This window comes from Lynx rufus, unplaced genomic scaffold (genome assembly GCF_022079265.1).
Source record: "Lynx rufus isolate CCGP_SWC_20201006 ecotype Redwood Valley unplaced genomic scaffold, mLynRuf1.p SCAF_4, whole genome shotgun sequence".
Taxonomy (NCBI): domain Eukaryota; kingdom Metazoa; phylum Chordata; class Mammalia; order Carnivora; family Felidae; genus Lynx; species Lynx rufus.
The window spans coordinates 26,100,196-26,112,722 of NW_025814856.1; the positions used below are offsets into that span (position 1 = coordinate 26,100,196).

General features: G+C 39.1%; 1 protein-coding gene across 1 annotated transcript in view; it reads right to left on the reverse strand.

The window, feature by feature from the left end:
- The window catches only part of CFAP20DC (CFAP20 domain containing), a 232,124-nt gene that overhangs the window by 40,969 nt on the left and 178,628 nt on the right, over positions 1-12,527 (reverse strand). Inside the window, exon 15 of the mRNA XM_047097108.1 lies at positions 6,149-6,210. Coding sequence (XP_046953064.1) covers positions 6,149-6,210 — 62 coding nt within the window. The remainder of the gene's footprint in view (positions 1-6,148; positions 6,211-12,527) is intronic.

The window sequence follows — 12,527 nt, forward strand, 5'->3', positions numbered from 1 at the left end:
GCTTGGCTCAAGTTTAGATGTGATGCCACTATTCTGGCTGCTGATTGGGGACAGAGTGTAGGGGCTGAAGGAGCACAGAAAGCAGGTGGGAAGCCATGGCATTTGTTCAGGTAGGGGGTGAGGGGAATGGGAGCTGGGATTGCAGCAGTGGAGAGAGCGGCTGGATCTGGTGTCGCTTTGGTGGAGGGATCACCAGGAAACCTGCTGGGGAAGGACATGGAGTGGGTCAGGGTGAGGAAGCAGGGAGCACTCTTGGTTTCTGCCTTGAGTAAAAGAGGGATGATGGTGCATTTTCTGAGATGGGGAAGAAAAAAAAAAGATGTGTAGAGGGAGAGAAAACCAATGCTTGGATTCGAGGTATGTGCTAGAGATCCAAGTGGATATCTGTCAAGTTGGCAGCTTGGATAGATGAATCTGGAATTCACGGGAGGGTCAGGGCTGAACATATAACTTTCAGAGTCATTAGAATATGGAAGGCATTGGAAGCTATTATTAAATAGCTTGTATAAATAATACCTAGTATACCACATATTAAAGATTAGGGCCTTTCTAGTGGTTATCAGTGTCTAGGGATCTCTGGTCAACAGGGAGTGGAACACGCATGGAAATTAGATTTAAACTCTATCCAAACAAGAACCTCTCCTAAAAACACAGTGTTATCCTGCTTATGAATAAAGTAATACCACTGTCATCCTATTTTCAGGAGAGGAAAGGGTAATTCTTGCCAAGATGTAGGGAAAAAATTTGACATTTAACTTGTTAACATTCAGGATGAAGATTTTCATTTCTCAGTGTTATCTGGGCATACTTCTACTCTGCTTCCCTCAGCTCAAATCCTGATGGAGCTCCTACCCAAGCCAGTCCGGCTGAACAGCACCAGGAGAGAGAACATGATGCCATGCTTCCCTCAGGGAATTTGGAGCTCCAACAGCAATGACGGTCAAGGAGCTTCAACCAGTCTGGGGGCTCTGAGGACCCAGAATCTCTGTCCTCAGATGAGCGGGTGTGAATTTCTGGGGATGGGGGTATGAAATGAGAGTCGCTGATACGGACAGGTCTTCTGAAGCTAACAAGAGAAAGGATGCAACTAAAAACTGGTGCCTTTGGTTTTATCCATGGATCCTTAAGATGTAATACAAAAATGCAGATAATCGAAAACAACGGTTAACACAACTAGTTTAGAGAAACTGCACAGCTAATCAGGAAATCCTTTGTTGTGCTTTGGTCTGAAGGAGAAACATTTGCTAAAAATCCAACTTACTTGTTTTAAAATGATTCAAACTTAATCATTTGAGGAGAAACATGGCATGCAAGTTCTGTATTTAATTTTATTTATTTATACATTTTCTCTCTTTTGTGTTGGTGGGGAAAAAAGGCTTAAGCAACAGAGCAGCATATCAGATGTGAGTCCTGACAACTGGAGAGAAAAGAAAAATGAAGCCACTGCGATTGGTCCAGAGTGGTACTTGTAGGTTACGATGACAGGCCAGCTTGCCTCAGTCAGGCTGGCTGAGCCAGCGTGAACTGCGGTCAGTGGTTATTAATCATTTGTCAAAGTCCGCAGGGCTTTATCATCTAATTATAGTTATAAGTATGTTTATATTACACAAACATGTGGCAAAGCTGCAAAGGATTCAAGCCTTAACACAATCGGCAGTGACATTTAAAAAAAAAAAACTACAGATAGGTGATAAATCATAAAGCAAACACTTCAGAAAACCATGCCATTCATTACTGTTTGGGCATTCAGGAATTATTTTCTAAACTGTTTATTTCTATAAACATTGAGAACCTTACAGAGCCTTTGACTACCTTCCCTCCTCCCCCTAATTTTCCAATGAGTTGTAAACATACCAAGTATAATCATCATTTGAAATGAAAGACTGGTTATCGACTCCATCCACATGAACAGACAACCAGAATATAATCACAGCTTATTTTATAAAACCCATTTCTGAACAAAAATATCTCCAACTGTTCTGAAGAATCTACATAAACACATAAATGGATGTGCCTAAGGGACAGCTGTAAACCCCACAAACCAATAGATGGCATTTTACAATAAATGACTTAAGGCTGCAAACAGCATTCGTTTGGTAGCAGGTAAGTTTACATGCTAGGAAACATTTCTCAACATGAATGAACTGTGAAATTGTTTCCTCCTACCCAACACGCCTCTAAACTGTATTGGATTATGTTAGCTATGTCTGCACCTTGTCATAGAGGCTGTCACGGTCTCAAACGGCAGTGTGGGTGGACACTGGGGGCGAGGGCCCCAGAATCTGAGATGCTGCCTTTAGGAAAATCTAGACACAAGGGGATAGGATGAGGTGAACCATGTGTATTTCAATTCCTAGACTGTGAATTTCTCAGGAAATGATTACCATTGTATCCCCACTCCATCCAATGTCAAGCATTGCCCTGTGAGTGCAAGTAGATTCTTATACTCTGAGGAAAACAATCTATGAATATATGTAGTGTTTTAGCTATTGGCATCCTAGAGTCAACTCTTCAAAACCCAAATTTGTCTGCTTTGTGGACTGCATGCTATCTTTAACCTTAATCAGAAGCACATAAAACTAAGAAGGTAGTTATGTTGCAGAGATAAGAATCTTCCCAGAGCAAAATGTAAATGAAAGACTTTGGAGATATTGATCGTTCTGTTACATTAATTAAGCTAATTGGAAACTGACTCTCTAAATATATGTATGTGCGCGGGTACGAGTATGGGTATGAGAATGAGTGTGGGTACAAATCTTAGGTTCTTAGGTCTCTGGAGTAGCTGCAGACAGGTCACTGAAGCTGGTGTGGCCACTTCCCATCCCACAGGGCACCCACATGCTCTCTCGATGCACCTGCATCCATATATGTCCCCTTCCCCATCATGTTTGCATTACTCTGACCACAGCTGCACTTAATTCAGGAAATGAAGAGACTACTTGCCTCTTGTGTGTTGTTTAGAGGCTTCGCAGGCAGAACTTTCAATCTGGGATTCAGGTTAGATGCTTGTTCATCCAAGGGGCAGACTTGGAAACTTGTCTTTTCATTTCTTACATTTTTTTTTTCCCATCTTCATTATCAGTATCATTTAAATTTAAAGTTTAATTTTAAAGTTTTGTGTTTAGGGTCTAGGTGTGAGATCTATTCGTAAGAAATGTAGCAAATACAAACCTTAAAAGAATCATAGTTTTCTATTTTAAGTTAAATTACATGTATTACAGGATTCAATTTATCCCATTTTTATATGATCATCTATGCTGACCTTATAATTTTATCATTGTCTTTATTTATGGTCCAATAATGTCTTTCTGCCAATTCTTCCAAGCTGATGGATTTATGGAGCCAAGAGCCAAACCATGTAATCTGTAAGTTTTTTGAACAACTAAACAATAATTTTCTAGAAAACTGTTGGATAACCTGCTGGCAAATGGGGTTGGCAGCATTTTACTTTTTGCTTTGGATTTTGGCTTTTTATTTTATTATGTAAAAATGTAAATTAATTTTCCCTAAATGAATGAACATTTAATTGGCTAAATAAAATATGCTGTATGTTAGGTTGGTGAATTTTCCTATATTATATCTTTGGGAATCAAATATTAAAAGAGATGTTTAAGGTTATATATTACTACATCTAAACACTAATTAATCCAACATTATGAGATGTATTTTCTATATAGGGCAGTGTCCCTCTGATGGTAGAACTGGGTTTCTTACATAAAGTCTATAATGAATCTCATCAAAGCCACAGAATCAGGAACCTGGAAGTGACCTAAGAGAGCATGTAACTCAAATCCTTTCTTTTAAATACGTGTTCATATTATTGGTGAGGTCTGAGCGGGTTGGGAGGCTTGTCTGAGATCATATGCTGGGTTAATAGCAGATTTAGGATGAGAGTTAGGTCCTCCTTCTCCTTTTATGGAAACAAAAGCCTCCACTTTCTAACACACCTTCGTCTCACTTTTCATTTGTTCAGATTTATAAATTTTGACTACTTATAATTTGGATTAACATTGGATTTCCAGTTACCTTAAAAGTTTACTCATGCACAGATAAAATGTTTATGAGCTGAAGGATTGTAAGAGACACATTTTACGTCAAGAGCCAACTGATTTTCAGAATGTTAAAACATCTTTTTATATACACTGAAATTACGACCTCAATTTTGAACTCTGTATTATATCTACTTATGATAGTGGCAATTCCCCCTACTAGATAACATGAGAGAATGACCAGATCATGTGTATAGACCAGCAACACTGAGAAGTGATTACTAATGAAGAACATTTACTCTGCCTATGTCATAATATTCTGGGCCCCATTAAAAGTCCTATAAACCATGTAGGTGGTCTCCTGTCAGTTTAACATGGCTTGGTTGGCTGTTCATTGCTGATTGGACCAACAGTGGATACTTGGCCCAAGCTAGGCCAATCACATTCTCTCTCCTGGAAAGTAGGAATTGTCAGGCTGGGCATGTACTTTGAACTGTACTTTGAACTGTAATACATAAACTCAAGAGCTGTCAGACAGCCCTATGTGACTGGAAACAGAGAAAGCTGGTGCTTTGAGACCAGAATGGAACAGACAGGAAGAAGCAAGCAGAGATGGAGTGAGGAAATGCCTGGCTGCCTCTCAGTGTTCCAGCACCATACCCTTCCTGAGGCCTGGCTGCCCTTGGGTTCCAGGAGACAGCCCTGTATTCTTACTTGAAAAATCCTCCCTTTCTTTGTCTTTGTCTGTCTCTCTTTTAATACTAGCTAAGTTGTTTTTGATATGTTCAACCAATGAGTCTTAATTCAGATACTCTGAAATAAACTTTACACTTTAGAGCCAGAGCTACCGTACTATCACTGGTGTTTTGGTCCATTCCATGGCGATGGGACCTCTTACAGTATAGGTGAGAGGGCTTGATAATGAGATTCGTTATAATAACCAAGATCCTGTGGGTAGAGCTCAAGATAGACTGACTTTCAATAAATCCCTAATATTTAATAAATAGTGATAAAGTGATAAGGATTTGTACTGATAAATTTTTTTTAGTTTAGAAAATCACTTAATACTACATATATTTCAAAACACAAATTCAGATTTGCTTGCTTTAGTGAGCCTAAAATAATAGGTTTTTAGAAAGAGAGAGAGAGAGAGATGTGCATGTGTGAACATGAGCGGGGAAGAGGGGCAGAGAGAGAGAGAGGGAGACAGAGAGGATACCAAGTAGGCTCAACGATATCACCTCAGAATCTGCCATGGGGCTTGATCCCACCAACCATGAGATCATGACGTAAGCGGAGCTCAAGAATTGGACGCTCAACCAACGGAGATACCAGATGCCCCAATAATGAGGTTTTTCTATATTGACAAATGATGCATAATGTCAATGACATTTTTGAAATAATGAAATAGTTTTGAGATTATTAGCTTTTGAAATTTGAAAACAAGAGAATGGCCTTTGAACTGATATAAGCTATCTTGATAGTACAAAAAAATTCATGCCTAAAATGTACTAAACATTACATACCAATTAAAATCAAGTATCTATGCAAATAGAATAATATGAAATAAATTAGCACTTAAAGAGAGTTCACTGTGTGCCGAAAACTGTGCTATGAATTTTTCATGTATTCGTTCATATGATCATCCCAAGAGTATGGGGTAATTATTATGCCTGGGTGACCTTGAGTTAAATGGCTTGCTCAAAAATCTTACAGCTAGTAAAAGACAGAGGTGTCACTTAAACCCAGGTAGACTGTTAACCATCACACCACATTCTCAATAACAAAAAGTAGATTGAACTTAGACTCCTAAGGAAAAGAAATTTGGAAGTTCTTTGGAAGTTTTGGAAAACAATTTTGGGAAAACAAGAAAAATGCACAATCTTTAAAAAACATTTTTTTAGTGTTTACTTATTTTTGAGAGAGAGAGAGAGAGAACAAGCAGGGGAGGGGCAGAGAGAGAGGGAGACCCATAATTTGAAGCAGGCTCCAGGCTCTGACCTATCAGCACAGAGTCTGATGTGGGGCTTGAATCCATCATCTGTGAGATCATGACCTGAGCTGAAGTCGGATGCCGAACTGACTGAGCCACACAGGCACCCTGCACAATCTTTTAAATAATTTTTTTAAAGGACACTTAACTTATTAATGATTCTTACCGGGGATTAGAAGGAGAAGGTGGATTCATTTCTTGCTGATAATGATGACCCTGGTTGACGGGCTGTAAAAGAAAAACATTTGTGAGGTGCTAATCAGTGTTGTGTTCTTTACATATACTTTCACATGCACTCTCAGTGCTGTCATTTTTTCCTGAGGGACGATCTGCAAGGAGGGGCTGTTTATTTTACAGAAGACTCAAAGGCTGTTTTGGGAGATCCAGCAAATAACACGGTGGTACACATGAGAAAAACACATGTTATTTTAATGGCCAGTCACTGCACTAGATCGCATCTATGGTGTAAAATTCACACGTGGAATCTTCCTCCCTGTGGAATTTTTACGCTGTTAACATCCATTGATATTTCCAGCTACAGTAAAATAGAAGATATTTCATGGAGCTAATGTTGCACAGCAAGTATCAGCAATAACTCAGAGACCCAGAGATAGGGAATATATATTTATATCTCAATGTTAGCAAGTTTGCAAGGATAGCCTGAATGTTCACTAATGGAATTACACATGTAAATCTTAGGTCAAGGTGGTCATTTTCCCCAAGTGCATAATAAAACCTCAAGCACTAATCAGTAAAGTGGAAAAAAAACCCCAAAAAACAAAACGGTGCCAATACCTAAGAAAAATATGAAATCTCAACTTTTCCCTCCACAAAAAACATTTAAGTTACTATTTCAAAGCACCACTAAACTACCACATCCCCAAATAAGCCTTAAACTTTTGCCTCCAATGGAATTTGATGTTTTTCCTTGGTTCTATAAAGGGAGACAATTCCACTATATCTCTTTTTGAACATCAGCTTGCAGTATTTTTCTCATGTGGTTAACAACCATGTAATTCTAATACAAAAAACATTTTTAACATTCTCATTTTATTACAAGCTGGAATTTGGAATATATTTTTGAATTGCATTCAGACGATCTCCATTACTTCCTTGCCCAACAGCATTGGTGTTAAGCCTTTTTCACCCATAATGTGGCCCCACAGGGCTGACTCCAACTGAGGGAAACAGTATGGCAATGGTGCCTGTACATACAGAGCACATATTCCTTATTTTCCACATACTTCTTATTTTAACAGGTCCTAAAATATTAAAGATGTGGGTCATGGGAATTCTTTGGAGTAAACTGTCTCCCTCTATAAATAATCTCTTGGAAGTGTTCCTTTAATTTAAATCAAACACCCTGTCTGATAATCACAGTCACTTAGCCTGACTCTCTGTGATGCACCATGAATTTAAATGCACTCAGATACTTTGGTAATTGAACCGATATCAATGCATCACCATCTCAGTAATAAGAAACAACAGCTGGGAAAACAGTGGAAGGAAAAACATGTCATAAGACATATTTGATCTCACTGGAGAAATAAGACTTCCAGCAATTTGCAAGTGAAATTTAGTTTTATGATTTAGGCTTTATTATTTCACAGCAGAGAAAGGAATTAGCAAGCAAAGGGCCTAACGGGTTCTCTAGAGCATCTCACATGGTTGCAGAAATACTCTTGATAATCTGTTCATTGGTATTCGTCCAGTATTTCAGCTGTACTCGGCCTCCAGTGAATGGGCCTCCCCTGATTCACTTCCAGAGGCCTTTCCATAACTCTCTAAGTACCACAGTGCTGATATTCAGCAAATTTCCATCTTCTCAATTTTATACCATTAATTCTATTTACACCTGTCTCCAACCCCCTTATTCCAAATGACTTACTCCACCCTCTGGAGAATAGAAACGGCTACAGAATCCTATCTTGTTTGTGACTTAGCTCTCACTTAAGACTACACAGACTGACCCTTTCCACATCTGCTCCTGTCTATATAAAAAAACTGATCCAGTGATACAAGGAGTGAAAAAGAACACAGTCAACAAAAGATTCCCATGAATAGTGGTTTCTTAGTGTTAGAAAACAAACAAACAAAATAACCAGTGGAAATGTTCTGAAGTAGTAAAGATTGCTGATGGGAATGGACAGAAAGGTAAAGGAAAAAAATTCAGTTAAAATAATTGTAGGGTGATGGAACTCGGTCTGAATACCTGATTCCTTAATTTAACTTTTAGTATTGAAAGCGAATTACCAAGTTGTCACCCCTAGATATTTTATTCAATAACCAACTTCAATTTAGTGATGGCATATCATGGCAGAGCATTCTGACTTACACACATAACTGCTATGAACTGACTTCTACACCCCCAACGCTAGTGACTCCGTCTGGGAAGGAAGCACGTTTTGTTTTGGGGTGGGTCCCAAAACCAGGTGGCCTCAATTTCCTTTCTCTGTACATGTCTCCCTATTGCATGATCAGACTCAGGGACTGGAAGGGATCATGGCAATGATGCAGCTAAAAAGCCCCTCCAAGATATTTCAATTCCTGTAACTTTGCTTTGATGCTTTGAAAGGGCAGCGCTTTCACTAGCATGAGGTCTTTTTGTTTTCCTAGATCCAAATCAGAATGAATGAGAAAGTGCCTAATGGTTTCTAAAAGCTCTCTGAATGTGATGGGGTGGGGTTGGGGGAAGTGTGATGGGCTGTCTGAAGCCACATGTCTCCATCCACAAATGGAAATAGGTATGTTTCGATACATAGGCAGCAGTAAACCTATTTGCACTATTTCTAGGTAGGTAATATTCTATGAAAGCACAGGTTAAAAAAATAAAATTGTTTTTTTGGTTTTGGAATTCAGCCATATTCAAGCTATTAACACCATAAGAAGCAGCAAAAGAATAGCAACCTATACCTACCAATAACTATGACAATAAGAACAGCACTAGCTGATATTCACTGAGCACATACTCTGTTCCTTGCAGCAATTCTATGAAACAGACATCGTTAATGACTATCCAAAAGAAGAGGAAATTCAGGCACTGGGTGTTCACCCAAGGTCATGCCAGCCAGGAAATAGTGGAGTGAGAATGTGAACCCAGTTTAGCACAGTTTACCCTTTTAACCATTAGGTTGTAGTGCTTACTCCAGCTCACAGGTTCACCTACAGTGGTGAATACCAAAGTTGTTGAAAACAAGTATGACAAACTCAGTTCACCTTATGGCAGGAAGAAAAAAAGTGGTCTGAGATAATTATCTGACGTCTAAGACTACTTCCTCACCGTAAATAAAACTCATGTGATTTCTTTCCTAATGAAATGTCACTTTATGTTTAAAATTAAAGAAAACAGGGATGCCTGGGTGGGTGGCTAAGCGTCTGACTTAGGTCATGAACTCATGGTTCATGGGTTCGAGCTTCGTGTCAGGCTCTGTGCTGATAGCTTGGAGCCTGGTGCGTGCTTTGGATTCTGTGTCTCCCTCTCTCTCTGCCCCTCCCCCCTGCTCAAAAATAAAATAAGCATTAAAAAATAATAAAAAAATAAAATTAAAGACAGTAAGTTTTGCCATATTGTTAAATTTGGGACAAACATAAGATATAATAGATAACACTCTGAGAACGAGGGCAGTTTATTTCACGGGGTGACTTTCATAGTCACTAAACACAGAACTCCTCACACATTTCAGTGTTACACTGACTCCAATATCAGTTTTCATATATCATTTCTATAGTGGTATAAGAACATCTGCTCATCAGATTTATCTGCAGCTTAGCACAACCAACTCCTTACCTTTTTTAGTTCAGGAGAATTAAAAGAAAACTCATTACACCCAAAGAGAATTGAGAAGTTAATGAATGTGTAGATCAGAACAAATTAAGAGCTATTAAGTATAAAGAACCTGAAATGCCAATATATTATATATTGGACACGTAGCAGCGAGCAATCATTACGTAAAATGCTGATATGCTGATGAGCAAAGAAATGGAACAGATCCTAGAAACGCAGGTCCTGGTCCTTTTGGTGGCGCTGTTGCTATGCACTAGTGTCAGGAAAACCCAAATTCCTAAAATTTGCCAGGAGCACAAGAAGCTTTGCTTCCCCAAGATCAAGCTGCTAGAAATTCTGGGGTGAGGGAGAGAAGAGAAGGCTAAATAAAAGAACAGGAGATAAGATAATCCTGCCATGTTAAAAGGTAAAGACAATATTTTCATGTTGTTATGTAAAACCTATGAAAATGGCAAAAATGTTGCAAGGTTAATCAAGACCATAAATAACTTGTCTGAGAACCTCACCATATGCTTGTAATTTTATTAAGTGCATTTTGCCTGGTTTCTCCAAATAGTATGCTCTGCAATGTGCCATGTTGATGGATGCATGCGATGAGCGTTTTTTTTTTTTTTTTTTTTTTTTTAAACAAGCTGAGGAGAGTTATGTGCTTGATATTAGATTATGGGAATTCTTAACTTGAAGGAATGATGGCTTTAGGGTATCTGCCTACAGGGTTGCATGCACATGAGGAACGCTTTTCTTGAATCTAGGGTAAAGGCAGGACAGAGAAATAATGAAAGAGTGAAATAATAAAATAACGGAAGGGTTTATTTGTAAAGCTCTGAGGGGTAAGTCTGGATTTCAGTGGTTAAGCTCACATCCAAACAAGCATAGTAGAACCTCTACCTATCCTTAGAGCCCTCAGCGGTCACAAAAAAGGGAAATGTCCTAGAAATCTTTTCTGATCACTCGGGTGGCCCTTTGAGGAGAATAACTTTGGGGGAGCAGCAGATAAGAGCTGTGCGTGTACTCTGTTAGGCACTGGGCATGTGCATTCCCCACACCCATTCAGTTCTCACCACGCCAATAAAACGAAGCCCTTTTACTACTCCTAAGTTTACAGGCGATCGTGCCAGTAAATGGAAGAGCTGGGATCTGAGCTCAGGTTGGCTGATGCAGGGTCTACATTCTTCTGGCAAGAAGCTGCTACCATTAATAGCTACTCTTTTTCCTTAAAAAGAAACCATACACATACCCACCTACCCATGACACGGTTTTATGCTATTGTCAATCAAAAGCCCTCACCAAAATAAAATTCATTTAAGAATCCATCATAAGCAACTCCTAACTCCCTTCCTAAGGCTTCCCAGAGCCAAGTTTTTAAATAAATCTCATGAGAGCTACTCCTAACGGAAACCCTCCAAAATTGATTACTTGTAGCCTGGTTTCCACAGAAGTTGTAAAGTATTGTTTTAATTGAATTTGGTTCTAAGTTAGAAACTTTGAAAAATTTGTCTGTCAAAGGCCAATGGATTTCTCAGTAGGCTTGATTTATTTAGCAAAAGATGCCTACAAAAGCCAATTTGCTATGAGAAATATGGTTACATTTAATTACACTTTTAAATGACTAATTTATTATGTCTAAACACCTTTTAAACAGTACATATTACTCTGAACTGTACAGATGCTGAGAAAAGCTGAGGAATCAAAACTGGTAGTAAACACAATAGATTTTGCTAAAGACTCTTCATTTTACTTTGCATAGGCTTTTGGGTTTCAGACTGCAGTGTGTGAAGTAGTTACGTAAAGATGCTAAATTGAATGTGACCTGCTTAAATCTCCTTTTTAAACCATTGGTCATCAAGCCCTGAGAGATTTCTTTCCTTTGTGTATTTAATATCCATTTATCAAACTTGAATGTAAAATATTACCTGCATTGGTCAGGGTTTATTTAAGCAAAGCCAAGTTGATGTTTATTTTGGAATTTTGATGAAAATTATGCTATTGTAGAGTAAAAAAGGAGAACCTTTTAATACTTCTGGTTTATTCATTCAATCTGTGACCAGTGATTGAAGGTGACCTCATGCCAGGCACTGGGCTCAGCACGGTCCTGCCTTCCAAGAACTCACAACCAGGCCTGGGGCACACTGCTAACAATGGTTCCCTGATGTGGTAAATGCTAACACCGAGCCTGAAGATAATGGGAACCCACAGAAGGAAGCAAATAAATCTGTGCAGGGTGGTTGAGGGTCAAAGAGGGTTTCATGAAGCAGTTATGTTTGAGTTGGGCCTTGGAAGACAAGGGGTGCTCCAGGTAGAGGAGAGGGGTGGAGGGTCTCCAGGCATAGGGAAAAGCATGATGAGCAATGACATGATTGACATGATCTGGACAAGGGCATCGCATGATCTGTGCAAGCTGCACAGTGTAGCCAAAGTATGGGGGAGTTCTGTGTATCTGCTGGGTAGGGGTTGGTAGTGATGGTGGGATAAGCAAAGAGTTCTGTTTAAGGTGACGGAGAAACAAAGAGGTTATCCTGTTAAAGGAGAGACTCCACCCTCACGTCCATAGATGCAATTCTGTTCCTTTTCAGAACTTGGAATTCCTTTCCCCCTCTTTCCACATGGTGAGTGTGCACTCATTCTTCAACTCTGGCTTAACTGTAGTCTTCTCTGTGAAACAGGTAGAATTAATTGTTCCCTCTGATGTGGGCCTCTCTTCTGTATCTATTATAGAACTCTTTATTCTCTTATCACTACTGCCCCGACTTATGGGTAGCTG